The 19,994-nt window shown below is 41.9% G+C and overlaps 1 protein-coding gene and 1 long non-coding RNA gene across 3 annotated transcripts in view; one reads left to right on the top strand and one right to left on the bottom strand.

Moving 5' to 3' along the window:
- Window positions 1–7,090: 7,090 nt before the first annotated feature.
- LOC147246068 (protein LBH-like) lies at window positions 7,091–17,453 on the bottom strand. 2 transcript variants are annotated; one of them, XM_086182394.1, is made up of 4 exons: window positions 13,985–14,054; window positions 11,880–11,955; window positions 10,036–10,210; window positions 7,091–8,535 (listed from the first exon to the last, which is right to left on the bottom strand). In XM_086182394.1, exons 2-4 carry the CDS (start codon window positions 11,952–11,954, stop codon window positions 8,468–8,470), a joined length of 318 nt encoding a protein of 105 aa, XP_086038520.1. In that variant the 5' UTR covers window position 11,955; window positions 13,985–14,054; the 3' UTR covers window positions 7,091–8,467. The 2 variants fall into 2 exon arrangements, with proteins under 2 accessions (XP_086038520.1, XP_086038519.1); XM_086182393.1 differs by lacking the exon at window positions 13,985–14,054 and adding an exon at window positions 17,278–17,453 and having other exon boundaries at window positions 7,096–8,535.
- An 819-nt stretch (window positions 17,454–18,272) lies between these two features.
- Window positions 18,273–19,994, top strand: part of LOC147246067 (uncharacterized) — a 27,934-nt gene continuing 26,212 nt past the window's right edge. Inside the window, exon 1 of the long non-coding RNA XR_015109754.1 lies at window positions 18,273–18,294. This is a non-coding gene — a long non-coding RNA (uncharacterized LOC147246067). The remainder of the gene's footprint in view (window positions 18,295–19,994) is intronic.

The following is a 19,994-nucleotide window of genomic DNA, read 5'->3' as shown; positions in this document are numbered from 1 at the left end:
TCTCCAGATCTCAAGAGCTGAGGCGTTGCTCCTCCTGACTAGAGCCAGAGTGAGAGGGCGGAGCACTGCCTTGACAGACAAGCTCCTTCAGCCAATCGGTGTCAAAACAACATGAGACGCTGTCACATGCCAAATCCAGTCACAAGATTGCTGAAAAATCTCTTTTCCACTGAGAAACTCATTCTCCTGTTCAGGTGTGAGTGCTGCGGTCGAGTCTACTTCTGCCCTATTGGCTGGGTTTGTTCTACTCATGTCTTATATTAACACATCTTCTGGATCATTATTTTTTTGCACTGGGAACGTCATACCATTGCAGTGGTCATATTTTTGCACGTTAAGCCTGCACCACAAAAAACAAAAACATTGTCACACATTGTGTTTCTATTGTTAATATTTCTGTTTTCTACTGATTTTACACTGATGCCTCTTATGCTTTATTCCTTCTTTGTTCTTTACACTCTTAATGCAAGGGCGTAGATTTAGGGGGGTTTACAGGGTACAAGTCCCCCCCCCCCCCCCCCCAATATTTACAAAAGGTGAATTTGTCCCCCCCAAAAATACCATGAATGATAACCACTTCACCAAAATAGGCTTTTAATAATTTTCTATTCTAATAGCACAAAGGCTCTAAACAGTCATATTATGCGTTAGATATAGCTTAAATGGTTTTCAGAAAATTCATACACCCCTCTTTTGGATCATACCATTTTTGTCGCTTGGCCCGCCTTTTCCAATCTCCCCCTGCACTTCGCTTTTGCTAGCAGTCGGGTCTGGCTACTATGGAGTAGGAGACAGAGCTCCCCATCTGATGATGTAAGTTTTGAATTCCCTCAGAAATCCTTCAAAAAGTCCATAAATCCAACTCTCCTTTGTATAAAATTGCACCAGGAATCGTTTGCAACCATCCAGGGAAGGATTAGACCTTCCATTTTTTTGTTATAACCCAATTTTAATAATCGCAATTCTGTAAACACTCACTGACTCACTGAAACAGATGGACCGAACGTTAGCCTGCTACAGTAAAGTTACCGGTACTTATTTGAGTGTTTACAAAATCCGATGTAATAAATCGGAAGGATTTTTGCTTCAAAGTGATCAGACTTGGGTCCCCTCTGTGTTGGAGTAACATAGCTAAGTTAGCTAGCTAGACTCACGTTAACTAGCTTAGCCTGGTTTTGGGTAGCCCTGTCAGTGCATTGCCTGGTCTACCTTGTCACAATCCGTTGGTGGTAACTGCGTTAGCTTCCCACCGACGGCTATATTCTAACGTCTAGCTACTGTTCCTACTGGCAATTTGTCTTTTTTTCAATAGACCTACAAATGGTAACTCTAATAGTGCAGTGAGTGAGTGTGCACATATGATACGGTAGATTTGTGTGTGCATGCCGGGAGTGGTGGGATTGAATCTTGGCGGCGCGCCTGATAAAAGGGAAAATGGGTGTCTAAAAATCCACCAGAATGTAGGAAATTAAATGTATGAAACTCAATTAATGGTTTGTTTAATTCTCTTAATAAGTTTATTCTATTTATTTTATTGATTCTATTACCGTTACGCAGCAAATATTACACTACCAATTCCACGGATGTGGAAACTTACTTGGCAAGACCTTGGAATATGACTGCTAACATTACTGCTTATTACTTCATCAGGCAGTATTTGGTGCCTCTCTGTTTTGAGAGCAGCATCATCAGAGCGGTTTCTAGTCTCCCATAGTTGTTCTAGAAAGAAGGAGATCCAGATCCGGCTGCAGGGCTCAACTCCTGAAATCTTCGGATATGGACGGTCTCACCAATTTACAAAAACATCAACATCACCAGTCAGCAGTTTGGACTTTGGCTTTGAACATCCTAACATTCTGGACATGTGACGTAACCCCTCACTGAACCACTGGCATGTTTAGTATCTGCGTTCTCAACAAGGACAAACGGGCACACATTCGCTGCTGTAAAAACACTTGTTGGTTCTGGCTTTGGCCCAGTTTGAGTTACTGGAGAGGTGAGTAACACTGAAACACCAAAATGTTACTATTAGCTGTTGGATACATATGAGTGCAGTGTTTCTAATTATTTAGTTTCCTGAACTTCTTGACCAACAACAGCTCTCTTTAATCAATAAAGAGTGGAGCACAAGTGGTAGAGTTGCCTCTGGGCCAGTCTACGCCCAACTGAATATAAACGTACCGTAAACGTAGCTCTGTATGTGTCAGTTTATGGAGACTAAATCTTAAAACGTCTCTGATCCTTTTGACATTAGCAGTTCAAACGACCTTGTTTTCAAGGCCTGTGAGCTGCGTGACAGTTGCGCTGGGCTGCAGGCGGAGGGCGGTTGCGTTACCTCGGCCTATCATGGACATGTTTGAAAGACCCGTTTGAAGCCAGCGGGAGTGGGAGATGAAAGTCCTGGAACAGCACACTTTGACATCATCAAAACACAACTCCCTCACAACACTCAGCGGCTCTAATGGCTGTGTTAAAAGGTACTTTTAAATACACCGATTTACAAGTGGCCACTGGCGTGGTCTGAACGCTCTTTGTTCTAACCTGAACATGAATGAATTCAGCACAATGAAAGCAGCCAGGGGAGAAACAGCGGGACGACATTATGTGACTGAGCTGGTTGCTGTTTGGGGCAAAATGTGGAGTTGGTTCAAGTCATCTGCCACAGTTAAAACTATGGTGGCTATGGAGCTCCTGATTCTCCAACTTACAGCTATATTTCACCAAGAGAGAGTGGTTTTTTTTTCCCTTTCAAGCACTCAAAAATGAGCTCACAAAGATGGTTTTTAACCACCTGCATTGCTTCATTGTGATTCCAGAAGGCAGAAAGATCAGCCAGATTTGACACTAATAGCAACTTATAACTAATATCAGCTAAAACTATCAAAAATGTTCACTGACTCAATTTATCCATCAATTTATCCATATTACTGAGCTGGAGAAAGAAGACTGGCATGGTACAGGACGATGTTTTTAAGAGTTTGAGAACGGACCTTTTTGGACAGTTTTTCTGTTGTTTCCGTTGCTTCTCGCTGTCTGTCTCCAGTCGCTTCAAGCTAAATATGCAGTTGCTGGGTCTTTCTCGCATCTTGGAATCACAAAGAAGTGATGCAGGAGGGAAAAACATCTTTGCCAGCTCAAGACACCTTTCTGTGAGCAGTCTAAAGGCAAAACACGCCTTTTCGTTTTAAAATACTGCTTGAAGAAAACACATGCAAAGGGAGAAAATACAAGATACAAGAAATATAAGAGAAAATGGTTATCAGTTTGAAAGAATGTGGTCGGCTTTCTGCAAACAACACACATTGAAGAAACATGTTATTTATCTTGCGTGAATTAAATTATGTCTATCAATGTCCTTGTTAAAAGTCGCCCTCAGGCTGCCTAAGCAACGTCTTACCTGTCCTGGTTTCTAAATGCACCACTGTCACACTTTGGTGTGAAAGCTTGTGCACCCAAGAGCATCAGAAACATTTAGGGACTGAAGTACTGGATCATTCATTAAACTGGCAAACTGGAATACTAGGGTGTAAACCCAAAACTAACACATGAATTAATATCACGAGCAGACTGAGGAAAAGACTGGCTCAACAAACCAGCCTGAAGATAAACTGACAATGCCAGAAACAAGTTCAGGCAGTGAGGACGGAAAGATAAAATAACAGAATAAGTCCTTTCACAGTGATAGGAATATACACTTGAGATGAACTGCACTCCTCCAACAAGGTGACCTCAGCCAAACCCAATTTTAAAAAATGCCAATTTTAGCTGTGCGGTGTCAATATGCCCCAAAAAGTAATATCCTAATCCAAGTTTGATGAGGATGAGGATCAGCTGCATAGTTTTTACACAAACATACAGACATAAAGATAGACAGCACTGACAACGTCACCTTCTTGACAGAGGTAAAAGTCACATGGAAAAGTGAAAATCAGAGGTAGAAAAAGCATGTTTGGAGTGGACGTGCATTCATAAGCAATGCTCAGCGCAAATACCTCCCCCGAGGAAGTCGTGATCGAGAGCAGAGCTGTCCGAACACGCCAGTTTACAAACCGCGTCTCCTTATAGCCCGCCGTATGGTCACTAACACTAGAATTTGAGTTTGCCGAGAAAAGGGGAGAACTAGAGAACAGCAGCGAACCTGAAGTCACGATTCACAACAAAGTCAGAGAGACAATCATCTGTTGATATTACAGAAATGCAGCGGTTACACCTGTGCACACCTGTGACGATGTTTTACTGATGGAGGCTAAAGCTTCCACCTTTGTGAGAATGATGTGTAAATTATCAGTGTGTGTGTGTGTGTGTGTGTGTGTGTGTGTTAGAGAGGTGCAAAAGTATTCCTTCCTTGGAAAAACAGCTTGTGACATTTGAGTGATAACTGACATTGCATTTTCCCCCCTTTGGCATGGCTCCCCACAGCCCGTCATTTTCCCAAGAGTGATCCTGCTTGCTCCCATGAAGTGCTCTTCACAAGGTTGTCATCCGAAAAGGTCACTTCCAGAGAGAGAGAGCGACAAGCGAGGCATGAAAGACGTAAGATGGATCCATCTTGTAGTCTGGATCAAGACACCAGCATGACCTTTAACTGAATATCAGCTTCAGCGAGCGATCAAAGTGTACTTGGGAGCGCATGTTACTTGTCGTGGGCGTGTGTGTACATAAGACAAGACACAAGACCACACACTGATATATTTTTGTGCCACGATACATTTCTTCCTGTTAATTCTTCCTATATCCATCTACAGAGCCAAAAATATTCAAAGTCTTAAAGTTGGGGCTCATGTTTGTCAAACTGCTAAGACGTTTTGGCTAAAATAACGATGCCTATATTTTTTAAACCATTGCTGTATTTTCCTGTGTTCATGGTGAAAATGAGTCATGGCAATCAAATTTATAGGAGTGTTTCAAATATTGAGGCGTGACATTAAGATTTCAACTGTGACGCAGCTGCAACTAGCATCAGGTGCAACCCACCGTCCACTAAAACAGCTTATTTTTTGACACAATTAGCCATGCCTGCGGGGGGGAAGTATTCAACAAAGACAGACGCCCGCGTCATAATCAGCTGAATATTTGTCCATGACTTTGCAAATGAAATATTTGTATCAATTCGTTGAGGTTGCAGGTGACTAAACGCTCCACTCTAATAACTTTTCTCTACAAACAAAACCCCAGCCAGCCACAAAACTACCAGAAGGTGAAACTTGGCTACGTTTACATGTACTGCAGTAGTTTGGCAGTTGGCCTTGCTCTCAATACGAGAATTTTTTGATGAAGGTGTTTACATGTATTTCTTATTGAACAATCAACAACAGAAGTCAGAGTAACAAATAAAGCTGTCCGTCAGGATTATTTCCCTACTTTCTACATCAGGGTTGTGGCCCTGGAATGCTTTTGAGTTTTTTTAATGCTGATATTGCTGAATACTGCCTCTGGAGGTGAGTTTGTGACAGTCGCTGAGAGCTGGAGCATGTGTTGTCAAGCAGTTCGACTGGCATGAAACTGGTAGGATTTCATCTCACATATCAAGGTATATAAATTTCTACGATGCACTTGGATAATGTGATGTAAAATGGAATACTCCACATGACCTAATCTGATTACTTCTTACCCCAACAACGACCTTTGTCGGTTCGAAAAAGCTGCTTACGTGACCCTTGTCTTAATCTGGTTAATATCAGAATATCAGAGTCCATGTAAACGGAACAATATCTGGACGGTGGTCTGATCGCGATCGGTGTAATTATATCCATCGCATTTCCCTTCATTCTTGCTGTTTTCAGCCAGTGTTCCTGCTGAGTATTGGATGAGTTCAGGTCCATTGACTTACAGGTGATTTTCACAGTAGAAGTTGTTCAGTCTGACCAATCAGATCAGACAGTGCTTTCAGGAGGCGGGGCCAAAGTGAAACGAGCTGTAACAGAGTGTAAATGAGGCGTCAAAGCAGTTGACAATATGAGAGAAAAATCTGTTTTATAAAAAAAACCCCGAATGACCATAATAAAATCCTTTTCACCAGTACCACACTGAAGGCCTTAGACCAGGGGTGTCAAACTGGTCCAGTAAAGGGCTGCAGGTTTTCATTCCAACCAAGCAAAAGCAACACCTGATTCTACATGAATCAATCAAGCTGTGTCCACACAGCTCATTTGTTGGATCATGTGTTGCTTTTGCTTGGTTGGAATAAAAATCTGCAAAAAATATATATATATACAAAAAAAATCCATATGTATATATATATATATATATATATATGGATTTTTTTTTGTTTTTCTGGTTAAAAATCAAAATTTCATGTGTAAAATGTTGGCTTATGCAAGCACAACAGAGCTAAAAGTCATACCACTATCAGTATCAGATGCTCAAAATGTCTGTAAATTTCATCAATAAATCTGAGGAGCACAGAAGAAATGAAATGCAGACTTAAAGGCATACCTACTGAAGGTTGGCAGTGCTTTGCAGGTTGAAAATGTCATCTTAGGTGGTGCCCAAAGGCCAAGTTGAATGTTGAATAAATTATAAAAATGACCTGAGGCCCAGAAGGATCCGCGCATTTTAATTCAATCGGTGGACACCGAAGCGACAGTTCCTGTTTTTCTGTCTTCCGCTTCTCTGTCTACACTTCCACTTTTTCTTTGTAAAGTCATAATGCCAGTGAAAATTTCACCCATGAATGAGAACGCTTTACTGTATGCATAAAGTTGCCTCTTCTCTGTCTTCATGTTACTATTTGTGAGTCCCAATAATATGGAACTTTTGAACACCTGCCTATGAAGTGTATCCTCAACAGATGGAGGGTTTACTGTCCTTGAATAGCTATGAGGCAAGAAGCATAAATCAGACTAAAATAAGAGCAGGGAGTTTGGATCCCTGCTGCAGCCTCCAGCTCAGAGGAGAAAAAACACAACTGCTTCAATGAAAAGCTACACGAGGTGAAACGCTGCTGCTCTCCCAAAGGACGCCTATCCTTTATTCAAAAAAAACACTTTTTGTGAAATAATGCGGTTATGAAAAAGCACTGCTGCTTTGAGGACGGTTGATCAAAGCATAGGAGGAAGTTACATCTCATGACTGCAAATAAATGACATCGTGTGAACAATTCACTGCATGTTTTGAGGACACAATCTATCGCGGCATTGGGACAATTAACATCTTGTCGCCATGAATTGATCAAATTAATATCTCGTTGCCACAAATAAATCAAAGCATGGGAACAAGTCACATCTCCTGGCCGCTCATTCATCAAATTGTGGCATTTGCCTTCATCTTGTGGCCCTTATTCATCAAAGCAACAACTTACAGCTCATGAACACAAATAAATGAAATCGTGGGGAAGAATTTATATCTCATGGCCACAAATTTATCACACTTTTGTGGAACTTCAACACCTTCCAAGACTCTCTTTGATCCACAGGGACAATAAACATAAGAACATTTTAAGAATTTTGAAAAGGTTTATTAGTTGTGCAATAATTCCGGCCTCCAATATTTTAAAAAATAACAGGTTTGTGATAAGCGACGCACATCTAAAATAGACTTCTTTTCTGTAGCAAAATGGTCCGCCTTAAGTTAATATTGCTGTTGTCCAAAGTTAAACAGAACACGATTACATTCCCTTTAAACACCTACTGTATAACAACGTGTTCACATCATATATTAAAGAATGTATCCTTTTAACACCGAATAAAGTGATGAGGGCTTTCTTGATCAAATAAGACACAGGAGCTATCATTACAAAGTTAATAGGGAGGCCTGGATCACCAAACTACAGCAGTCAGCACAGACAGGGATGTCATTTATGTCTAGTTTAAGTAAAAACTGTGCACAAAATACAGTAGCTACCTTGGTAGTAGTAGTAGTAGTATTAGTAGAAGTAATATTAGTAGTATGGCACACATGAGCTAAATTCTTCAGACAGCATTTAGGAACATCTGTCCAGATGCAGACGATGGGCATGGGCACCTTGAAGTTGAGGGCTTGGAGCCAGAGAGAGAAAATGTTCCGCACATTAAATCTGACGATGTTGGCTGTATTAAACCGAGCTTAGACTCAAGCTCAAGTTTTGTCTCTGTACATTATAAAAACAAGATCGCTGCCAAATGCTGGGAAATTAAGAATTGAATTGTTTGTTTTAAGCTCATGAAAAGGACGTTTAGTCAGAGGAAAAGTGCAAACTAGTGAACGGGAGGGTCAAGGGATGCTGGCTTGATCCCTCAGTCGCCTTCATTAGCTTGTATGAGTCAGTTTAAACTCTTTCACCAGCACATGATATGTACGGCAAATGAAAAACACCTTCCATGGACTTATGGAGAAGGCGATGACGCGCGTCTGGCTCCAAGCCCGTCAGATGGGGACTGGGGAATCTGTCTCCGTGATCTTTCTATCCACACATGTGCTCTACTATTGGACTCATTCATCCAAATCTGGACAAGCTCACAGTTACAGTGGGTTTGGCAGGAAGGTTTGTTCAGTTGGAATCCTGCATCTCCGCCCCTGAAGCCTCTTCATCCACACCGGCGTATGATTGGTCCTCATCTGGAAGAATGCGCAGAAGCTACGTGATTCAACAAGCTTTCATTTTACTACATTTTAGACACATTTTTTTTTCTCTGTTTCAGCCCTGGAAGAGAAAGAGAAAGAGAGAGAGAGCGAGCGACAGAAAAGGTTCTGTTGACAGAAATAGCTCAAAATCTACTGGATGGGTTGCTGCTCAGTTTTGTGGCCATGTTAATGGATCACAAAGGACCAATCCTGCTGGTTCTGGTAAACTCCTTCCCTCTTTGCTTTTATGTTTAGACAGCTTACGTTTAGGGCATTTGTAGGAACTTTGGTGACCCAAGACAAAAGGGCCCAGTAGGGGCCTTCCAGGACTCAAACCCAGCCACTCCTCAGCTGAGCCCACCTGAACCTCCTCCACGTGTTCTCTACTACTTTTACTGCACATTAATGTAGTCAAGCTTCCTTGGAGGACCCCATACAGCTGCAGGTAATGTAGGCCCGCTTTGTCTGTCCTGTTGCAATGCTATATCATCCATCCATCCATCCATCCATCCATCCATCCATCCATTTTCTATACCGCTTAACGGTTAAGGGTCACGGGAGGGGGTGGGGGGCTGGAGCCTATCCCAGCAGCCTTCAGGCGAGAGGCGGGGTTCACCCTGGACGGGTCGCCAGTCCGTCGCAGGGCCAACACATAGAGACAGACAACCATTCACACTCACAGCCACGCCTACGGTCAATTTAGAGCTATGTCATATAATAAAACATTAACATGATACCATGAGGCTTAAGTCCAAACTCCATTTAGAAAGCAAACATTTTAAAAAGTATTTGCTTGTTTTATTGAGGACAGACATCACAAAGCATGCTTTGTACAGCTTTGGCATGAAGATTTGGTTACTTTGGCCCAATTTTGTTCCGTTTGTTGCAATTAAGTTGGGAGCAGCGGCCATTTAGGCAGTTGTGGACCTCACCAGGCTGTGTTGCATCGTCTCCTGCACTAAAGCCATTTTAAATGCCTTTAGATGATGTTACTGACACAGATGCGGCAGCAACTGGACTCCCACAGTCATGCAGGTCAGTTACATGGTTGTTTTGGTACATTACACCTCACGCACTCGAGAGGGATCCACCAAAATGAGTCAAAGACAGGATCGGCAGATTGATGACGGCTGCAGTAGCTTTATCATGAGGTGATGTCTTACGACTTTCATAAAATAATCAATCTACTGGATGCCACAATATCAGGTTTTGAAGCTTTTTGTCCATGGAAGGAATTCAAAATATCAATATTATTACAATGCCCTGAAAAAATTGAGCAAAGTAATTCTAATCATACGATTAGACTTTTTTTTTTCTGTTTGTCTCTCTTTTGGTAAATGAAACACACTCAAACTATGAGTGTAAACAAGGTGGAATGTCAGAAAGTCTCACTGTGTCCCAGCGTACAAAAACAATTATGTGTCTGCCTCCCACAACAACATGATTAACTGTTTCACTGTGTCTTCTGACCAAAGAAACCTCTCCTCTCCTCACCTGCAGTTTCTCCCTCAGCTCTCTGTCTCTCGGTTTGAGGGTCTGGAGAGCTTGCCTCGTCCGGCGGCCAGCGGAGCTCGCCGCTCTCCACCTCTGCTCCATCAGTGGGCTCCACCACTATGGAAGGGAGCCTCTTGGACAGTTTTGGATACCTTTCATGGGTATCTGGGAATATCTGAACTCTTATGTAAGGTTAACTGCAGGGGGGGAATCATATTTTAGAGGGATAAGAACACCGCATGCAAAAGAACAACAATGCGGTAATAATTGGATTAGGGAAAGTACGAACCATGTGAGTGCGCGATAAAAGATGCCAGACATCTGATGATTTCTTCCCTCACACACGCATCTGCTGTGCTGACTGGGATATCATTTATACATCTGAAATGATCTCAACGCAACTTTTAGTTGAGCGGCTTTAAGCACCTATTTGTTAATTGCTGGACAAAAACGCCTCCGGTCGTAAATGTGTTCTAAGTCTGTGCGTCCAAGAAGCTGTGTTTATAAAAATGGCTGCATGTCAACTGGACCTTTGAGTCAGTGCAGGTTACCATCAAGAATCTAGTAAACGGGGGGAAAAACTGTCACAGAAATGTGTTAGGGGAACATAAAAAAGAGAGGAACATGTTGGTTTGCAACAGTGGTCATGCAGATCATCAGATCAACGTAACCAACAGTCTACTTTGGCTGTGTCATTTTTTTGAATGCATGTGTTTATGCGTAGTTGTGTTTCCTCTATTTGAGGATCTCTTCATTAAATATCAGAATGAAAAGCCGGAAAACAAACAGCGCAGTGAAGAAGTAAGAAATAATTCTTCCCATTTCTTCACAATATTTATAGCTCAGCTGGGCCATTACCCACGTAGGAGGTGATGTTCTGAGAACCCTCTGTAATATCCTCTAAAGTCGAAGAATATTCCAAACCTTTACAGAACGCTGGGGAACATTCTTAAACCCATTCTCCTCTCGCGATGAAACTCCTGTGCCAAAGCCAATATTTCCTAAGAGACAGTGTCCGTTGGTGTTACAAGAACATTTTATGGAAGCTTTAATCTGAATGTTTGAATATTGGTTTATCAGACAATAACGTTCCCCATGAGACAGTTTTGTTGATTTTATGGCCATTCTGCAGTATCACAAAGAGAAACTTGTTGATAAAGAAAACAATCAGGTTTGGCTCCCTTTCCGTTGTATGAAAATGTTCCTTTTTAGGTTTTAAAAGGAAAAAGTGTCCCAGCTGCAAATTTTGTGTTTCCAGAAGGATCTCGACTCGTTCCGTTCCCACTGGTAATTTCAAGGTAGGGGGATAATATTTGGTCGGTGCTCAGGGAACATTTAGGAAGTTCCCCTAAGATCTCAATATTATGTCTCTAAAATGTTTGCAGAGCCTGTTCTGAAGGTACAGGAACCGTTCGGGCACCTGGATGGAACGTCCTCGGAGCCCAACTAAATTATTTCCTAAAATTTCCTGAGCATTCCCTGAAAACCTGTCAAATGTCCTCTTAACCTTTAAGAATTCCACATTGACCAATTGGGAATGTTCTAGGAATGTTTCTCAACACCAGCGGAGATGTTCTCAGAACATTTTGGGGGAACTTGTAAGCTCTAGCTGTGTAAATACAGCAGTAATCAATCTCCAGTGTTATCACGGTGTTGGGCAACATCTGCCTTGTCTCTGCTGGAAAAGACGAATATTTGAGTCACAGCAGCGTTTGAGACTTGAGTCAACCCACATTTTACTCCTGCTCATCACTCCTGTGACTCACCGTTGGATGATTTCTATTCTAATAACACAGGACAGAATAGGTGAAATCGTATGAACACACACACACCTGGAAGGATACTGCACCCTGGTCCCCTCCTGCTCCGCCGCTGAAGTCCTCTGTCCCTGGTTCTAGAGAGTTCATCACCTCAGTCATCCTGAGGAGAAGGAACATACTCATCAATAATAAATCAATAATCAATAGAGCTTCTGTGCGCTATTTGCCTCAGTTGTTGAACCTTTATGTGGCATTTCAAAGTACATTTTGACCGTCTATCAGTACCAGTTGACTAAATGGTCTACGGAGACAACGAAGCATAAACGAGCGACGTTTATTCTGGCTAATATAATAACAGCTTGCATTCAGTTCTATTCTATATTTGATGACTTAAAGTCGAGAACTTGTTTGATGCCGAGAGCACAGTGTCTTTCAAGCCAGGGAAGGACTGAGGGGTGTCGCCAAATGCTGCTGAGACAATATCCCACAAATGAATGACAAATTTGAAAAAATAAAAAGAGAAACAATTGTCACCACAGAGGTTAGACTAAGTTACACAGAGGGTTCTACATACCTCCTCCTCTACCTGAAAGACTGCATTTCATCGATTGTATTAGTAAAAGAACGAGTGTCTGGACTGCCATTCATCAGGAAGAGTGAGCCCCAGGGGTATAAGCCTACTATACAAACTCCGTCCATCCCTGGATTGCAGGGATTGTTTCTTGAATCCATTGTTGACACTGAGGCGTCTTTCCCCCAGAGCTCAGTTTCAATAAATGCCCGAGAACCTTCAAGTCTCCCCAGCAGCCTCTGTTCACGGCATGCTGCAGAAAGATAAAGCTTCGGCTCAGCTTTTATCTTTCGCTTACTCATACCACAGAAGAGTCTGAAGGATTCTGAAAAATACCGTTACAACACAGCTAAGAGCTTTTAAATGACTTCTGGGGCTTCACAAACAACATTGCTTGATTATTTTCTAGAGAAACTTATGGTTATTGCTGTTCTCCTGCTATATGCTAATTCATGAGACACAAACTGAGAACTACAGACTGTATAAAAGGAGCGGACAACTGGTTTGTGGACTCAACTGGACGCAGTTTACAAAATGATCATGGTGTAGCGAAGAACCGACCGAAAGGGAAAATATTTACTGAGGTATTTAATCAAGTGAGAGGGAGCCTCATTTTCTGACAGACTTTATTCCAACCTAATCATTCGGAAAGACCTCAAAAGACCACCACTCTTACGACAGCACTCACAACACAACTGGCTGGCTTGAATTGGGAATCATGAAGTCTCAAGGGCAAGTCTAGGGATGGGGTATCAGATCGGGAACATTGGAATTTTGCAGTGAGGATGAAAGGTTCCCTTTACGGTGTTTTAAAAGGGAAAAAGTTAAGCTTCAAATTAGGGCACATATTTGCTCCTGTAGAGGCTTTTGTTGGTGCAACTTCATGAAATGATGGATGTGTCTATCAGGGTTTTTTTTGGAAGTCAAAGTTTTATGGTGCTCTGAAACACAGGATTCTAATTGGAGCTTACAGAGTGCAGTGTGTGACCATCTAAACCTGGCCCCTGAGCACAATCTTCCCTGTGTCTGTACATCGGTAACCGCCACTCTTTGCATGCTGTTGTTGAACTTGTGTGCCAACACAACAAATCACTCTCCATTGCCATTGTTTGCGTAGGGCGTTAAAGCAAGTCCTCCAAAAGGTAATTCTGGCTTTCATGTGACCCTAAATAGGCGTCTAACCCTTCCATGAATGGGCGTGGATGTGCTTGAGCAATTTGTTTCAACTGAATGCTCCAGCTAGTCACGCCAGATGAGTTGTAGTTTTTCCAGGTAACAGGTTTGGGGCAAAACACACATTCTAGGTGAAGTCTTTATTCCAGACTGTCGTCTTTATACCATTGGAATTGGAATTTTTTGGCTCAATCTTCAGATAAACCCTTTAGACCCCAAATGTCTTTAGATCTTAGCAATCATGCCATTTTTCTGAAAAAAGAAAAAAAAATCAGTTGTTGGCCGTTTGTCTGTCAATAAACACTCAAAAGCTCAACCAACAACCAGCAAATTACTGTCCAAAACTGCACCGAAATTACCTTAAAGACCTCACGCTCAATAATCCTGCCTATGCAAAAGGATGCAGCGCTCATTGTTTGTGACATCATCATAAAGCTCTACTTACTGTCCCTTTAAAAACCAGCCAACGGCTACCGTCCTCTGCTGACTACAGAATAACAGACTTTACATGTGACAAGTTTTCACAAACACCACTTTTTGTACAATCAGACAGCAATCAGCAGTTGCTGTTGCCATGGGGACAGGCAGTTGAGATTTTATGCCTCTGATTGTCTGAGTAGTGCACTTTGCCTGAGTGCATGAGCTGATTTGGGGGTATTGGTGTGTGCCGTTACGCAGCAATTATCGCCATCAGGACGGGGTCGTGTTGTTGTGAGACTTCTCTGTGAAACCTGGAATAGCTTCTGCCCTTCGTCACGACTCGGACACAATATAGTCTTTATTCCTCATCAGAGGCTTGTATTGTTCTTGTGGAGAGAATCTGTACCATCCTTCAGGCCAGTCTCACGTCCCAGTTTAAAAAGAAAGTCTCTGTAGGTAGCAGCCGAAAGGCCTTCGAAAGTCTGCACATGATTTCAGTCTGATCTTGTCTCTAAGAAATGCATTTATTCTGCTGCGTAACAGACACGGGAATTTAAATGTTGATGTCAAGCATAACACTTCAGTTTTGCTCTTTTTTTCTGAGGGAATAATATCTTAATCTGTGAGGTCTGAGCAATAATATACGGTACAAGTCTGTATTTTTACTCAGGAGGCTTCACTTTGGCTCCAGCACAGAAAAATGATAGTTGATGAGTTGAGGATGAAACACATGTTTCGTTGTTTTCAACCTCCTTCTTCATTATTTTTTGTTTTCGTTTCATTTGTTTTTTTATTTGAATATATTTTCCATAGTGCTTGGCTTGAAAAGTGCTTGGAATCCTAGATTAAAGCGAGACAATGACACAGCACCCTCTGTGGCCAAAAGTGGATATTACAGGATTATAGGAATCTTTATTTTGCAGAAAGTTGTCTGAAAGAGGGCTGCACGGTGGTGCAGTGGTCAGCACTGTGGCCTCACAGCAAGAAGGTTCCGTGTTTGAGTCCCGGCTCGGGGGCGGGATCTATCTGTGTGGAGTCTCCATGTTCTCCCTGTGCCTGTGTGGGTTCTCTCTGGTACTCCGGCTTCCTCCCATCGTCCAAAGACATCAAGAGGGGACGAGGCTGATTGGATTCTCTAAATTGACCGTAGGTGTGAATCTGAGTGTGAATGGTTGTTCATCTCTCTGTGTGTTGGCCCTGCGATGGACTGGCGACCTGTCCAGGGTGAACCCCGCCTCTCGCCCGCAGATGCTGGGATAGGCTCCAGGCCCCCCGCCACCCTTACTAGTAAGGAATAAGCGAAAGACGACGATGGATGGACGGATGTCTGAAAGAGGCAAACCTGTCACCTGAACTTTGGTTTTTGAATGGTGAACTGAAATCTGAAGCATACATCATCATTCCAGCTAAAGATAATACTTCTTTTCATGAATTTATCACCATGCGCTCACTTGTTTGGTCAACTGACGCCAAAACTAACAGCAGATACCAATTCATAGCAAAACAAGGGAGATATTATGATAGAAATTATTAACCGTGTATCTAAAAAAAAAAAAAAGTAAGGATAAAACAACTTGTATTATTCCATTTAAAAGGTCAGCTGCCCACAGCTGCTGTGGGTACCCACCAGTGCTCGTCATCACCCACTCACCAAAAACAGTAAAATGTCACAGCAAAAGAAAAAAAAGGTTTTTAAAAGATAGTAATAATCTTGTAAACATCACTAATCCAATATGGCGGTCACAGGAAGTCAGCAACGGCAACGAAAAATTGACAGGGATCCAGCTTGGGCCTCTGGGAAAGGATTTCATCACACAGCTCCTGACTTACAGTGCAGGCACCAACAAGTGTTGAATTTCTGAAACGCGTTTCGGCAGACGCAGTTTGCGAACGGACAGAAAAGTGGCACATGTTCTAATTTCACCATTCTACCATCATGACCTTTCTGTCTTAATAGACCTGTTAAGCGACTGCAACTTGAGTTTTTGAGCAATCAATAAGCAATAGTGGATATTTCACGACTAATACTGGACAATCAAGCCTCATCTGTAGCTGAATTAGCATATCATTACACTCTGATGGCGCTGGCGGCCCAACAGCAGATTTAGATACAAAATACAACACTTCAAGAAACACGATAGTCGCTCATTGCGCAAAATAAGAAAAGTAGTTCAACGTCGGTCACGTCACATGTATTTTGGTTGACAATTTCAGCGTAAGACCCATCACAAACACATTCAGGATTCAGTCATGGGAGGAGAACCTTCGTCTTTTTTTGTCATATCGGAGGCAATCAATGTGTTGGCTGACTACAATAATTCATGCTAAAGAAAATACTGGCCGCTGCCTATTCCCTTACCAGAACCCCCCCCCCCCTTTTTTTTTTCATTATAGAAGTGCAAAGCCCAGTTTGAGGCCAGATGAAATGTCATTTTCAGAATCACATTTCCACATGAGAAATACCTGATTCCCAGGAAAATTGCTCTCCACCATCTCCTGCTCTACATTTGCAATTTGCTCTGCTTTTCACGGATGAAGATCTCGAAATGAAATACCTCCTCTCTTCTCTGCTCATGGTGTCCAGTTAAAGAGTGTCTCCAGGCAGCCAGTTTTATTCCACTATTTCATTTTTCAGATATACTACAGCGATGGGATGGCGCTCCTCGCTTATCGCTCCAGCGGCAGTTCAAAGACTTTTTAAGCTTCTGCTATCAAATCAGCCCCAGCAGCACCTCCTCAGCTGCAGCTTTCTCCTGTAAATCCACTACCTTTTTTTTTTTTTTTTTTTTTTTACAGTCCTGACACATAAGAATAATAAATCCATGGCCAATATATCCCCTTCACCTACCACTAAGCATAGTAAAACACTCCACTGGTGTCTTATAGTTTAATATCTCCTCTGTTTGTTGCCCTATTTCTCATTCCCTGTTCCATCTTTGATATTATAATGGCACAGAAACTATTTTCATACATGCATTTTAATAGGATTATTAAGAGCGTGCAGCTTCACCTGCGAGGCACACAACAGGTAGCCTGTGTGCTGCAGGTGGGAGACTCTATTAATAGATTGAAATTCAAACACCTACACCTAAACACACGCTATTCCGGCTGATAGAGCTTTCAGAACAGAAACACACTCTGTGAGCAACAGCAGAGTGTCAAAATCACAAGGTCAACCAGGTTTTATGATTGTTCCTAAATTTCTGATGTGTAGTTTTTTCATAAAAAAAGACCAGTCATTTAGTTGCTTTCTTAAATATGAATAAAAACAGCTTCTCGATGTGAAGTGAGAGGTTAAAAGCGGACAAAGCTCCGTACCTGTCTGCAGGTTGATCCAGTGTTTCAGAGCAGAGAGGTCTTCATCACACTGCCGCTGCTGCTGATGAGGAGGATGATGATGGTTATGATGATGATGATGATGATGATGCGGGCTGTTGTGGGCGACAAGCGGCGGAGGCTCCCGGTGAAGTTACCGCTCGCATCAAAGTGTTATGAGCCTGCGCACTTCAGCAGCACCGGTGATGCCTTCCCTGACGGTCGGAAAACTCGGGAGTTGCTGCTGCCTTGACAGCGGCGCCCAACCTTTTCTGTCAATCAGAGCTTTTCATAAAAATCCCTTTATCATTTGAAATGCTGTTAGTCATCTCTTTTGGATGTAATCGTTTACAAATGACCCACAACTAAATTGTCACGTTTAAGTTCTCATTCTTGTACCATTTGAGCTGGCAGAACTTGGTCATTTCTCCCAGGTTGGCGTACCTTGACCATTTATACAGGACTCTCAGATCTGTTTAATTATTAGTTGTTGTTGTTTTCCCCATAAAGGGCTTCAAAAAACAGAGAGCCGGTTAGGAACAATCGAGAGTATCTTTAGTCAATGTTTGTTAAAATAAATTAGAGTGAAAGAAAAAAGTTCAAAACCCCAGATGTGTGACCATTCCAGGTGTTCATCTTTGTAGAACAACTTCGAAAAATAAATGCAAATGTGTTAGAATAAAATCTGTTCAGGGTGATTGTTCGACATACATTTTGGCCACCCACTTTTCCATTAAAGGTAATGCCCGGAGTTTTCATAAGCAATATGTTTTGTGTCCTGGACCTAATTGTAATTAGGGTTTATGTTTTATGTCTTTTTCATGTTGTACTCTCTGAAACAGCGCCCACACAATAGACATCTCAGCGCTCATATTAATTAAATGAAATTATCCTATACTAAGTACAGCTCTCACGTCGTCCTTCAAGATGAGCACCTGAAGGCAGCACCTGATCAGGAGCGACACGAACGAGCCGCTGACAAGTTTGACAGTGCTGACGTTCACAACGCCTAACAGTCAGGTAACTTTTCACGTCGTACGACTGTTTTGGCCCACTTGACCCTTGTGACGTGTGTGTGCGGGTCTGTTTGATGTTTGACGCCACAGTGTTTGAACAGAATCAATGAGGGTTTCCGCTGATAGCTTGCAAACAGAACAACAACCTAGTTAGCCGCCTCGCCTCGCTGGTAAAGAAGCCATTCGCAAATTTAGCTTTTCGGCAGGTGTGGGCTACCTGCCGAACAATAGTGGTCGTAAACGTGCATCTGTGAGCTGTGTCTCCCTCTAGTGTGCAAATACAGAACTGGAGCTATACAGTTGAAAAGGACTTTGTGAAGTATTACCACCTGGTTTGCAGTCGGTATAAATATAATTTAAGAATGTGGTTTGATCATTGATGGGCAAATTCGCCTCAGTTTGTAATTTAAGTCTTGTTCCATCCTGGTTTTGTTTAAGTCCCCACAACAGTGAGGGTTCTGCATTTTTATTAAGTGTAACATCATGAACTTGACAATGACAGCCATTTTGACAAAATAACATAAACACAAGTGTGATTCATTTCATAAATTAAGGCCCTGTTCCATTTTGGTGGGCCTGAGGCTCAACATAGTGCATGCTTGCTCCCTTAAATGGCTGTGACAATAAATAGAATGGGGCAATAATTGATTTAACCATTTGTACCACAGACCTTTTCAAAGCGGCCATTTTAACCTGTCATTGCAGGGTTAATGTGTCGTAATTAATCATGGTAATGTTCCATTTAGGCAGCCAGGGTCCTGCTATTATAAATGCTGCTCAATTGGATGGCTCAGACTCATGAAATAGAAAAGAGACATAATTCATTTTCAACAATTACGCCTTCCAAACAGTTTCATGTCAAAGTGGCTGCAGTGGAAAAGGCAGTGTTTTTCAGTGGTGTAAAATGAAAGCTGTGAAAATATGAGGTTGCTTTACTTGTAGTCTAGTTTTTAAAGTTGGCACTGATTTCTTTGTGATGACCCTGAGTGTGTGTCAGCTTTTTAGATGGCTGATTTTGACATGTTTTGGTTTTAGTCATTAGCCTACAATGCATCATAAATCGATCAATCTCTGTTCGTATTAATCTCAATTTAGTCTCTTTGAATATTCTCAGTTTCAGTCAAATATATCTGGAAAAAAAAGCCGAGTTTAAAACATTTTTTGGTCAATTTTTCTGGACAGACTGAACACCGCCATTCCTCCAGCTCAGTGTTTGTCCACCCCTGGATGTGCCGTTAGCGCCCTCTAACGGGTGGAACAAGGTTTTCAAGTTGAAGTTCTCTTTGGCAAGAGAGAGTATTTTTTTCAGTATAGAAACGAAGTACTACTAAAAAAAACAAAACAAACGATATTACAAAGTTAACAAAAACATGACAATAAATCCACCTTGAAAAGACAACTTCAATTCTCAAAGTGCGCTTCCGTGAAATTTTAAAGAAGGTTGTGTTTTTTTGGTATTTTATGAATTCTAATCCTCTGACCTGTATAACAGAGTGGTGGTGCCTGATTTCATTGATATATTTTGAATAAATTTTTTAATTTGAATGAATGTAACACTTTCATAGCAAAAAAAATGTAAGAATTTGCATTTACAGAATCGTCAGGCCTTGTCCTGGCTCTTTGACACGGATCCTAAAACGCACTCAGTACATGCCGTTTCACAATGTCTTACCGTCGTATTCACGTGATTTAAGAAACAAAATG

The sequence above is a fragment of the Aulostomus chinensis genome, chromosome 17, assembly GCF_037954235.1.
Source record: "Aulostomus chinensis isolate RoL2024-O1b breed Wild chromosome 17, RoL_Achi_v1.0, whole genome shotgun sequence".
Taxonomy (NCBI): Eukaryota; Metazoa; Chordata; class Actinopteri; order Syngnathiformes; family Aulostomidae; genus Aulostomus; species Aulostomus chinensis.
Note: the sequence above shows the minus strand (reverse complement) of the source record. Positions and strands in the feature narration are given on the sequence as shown.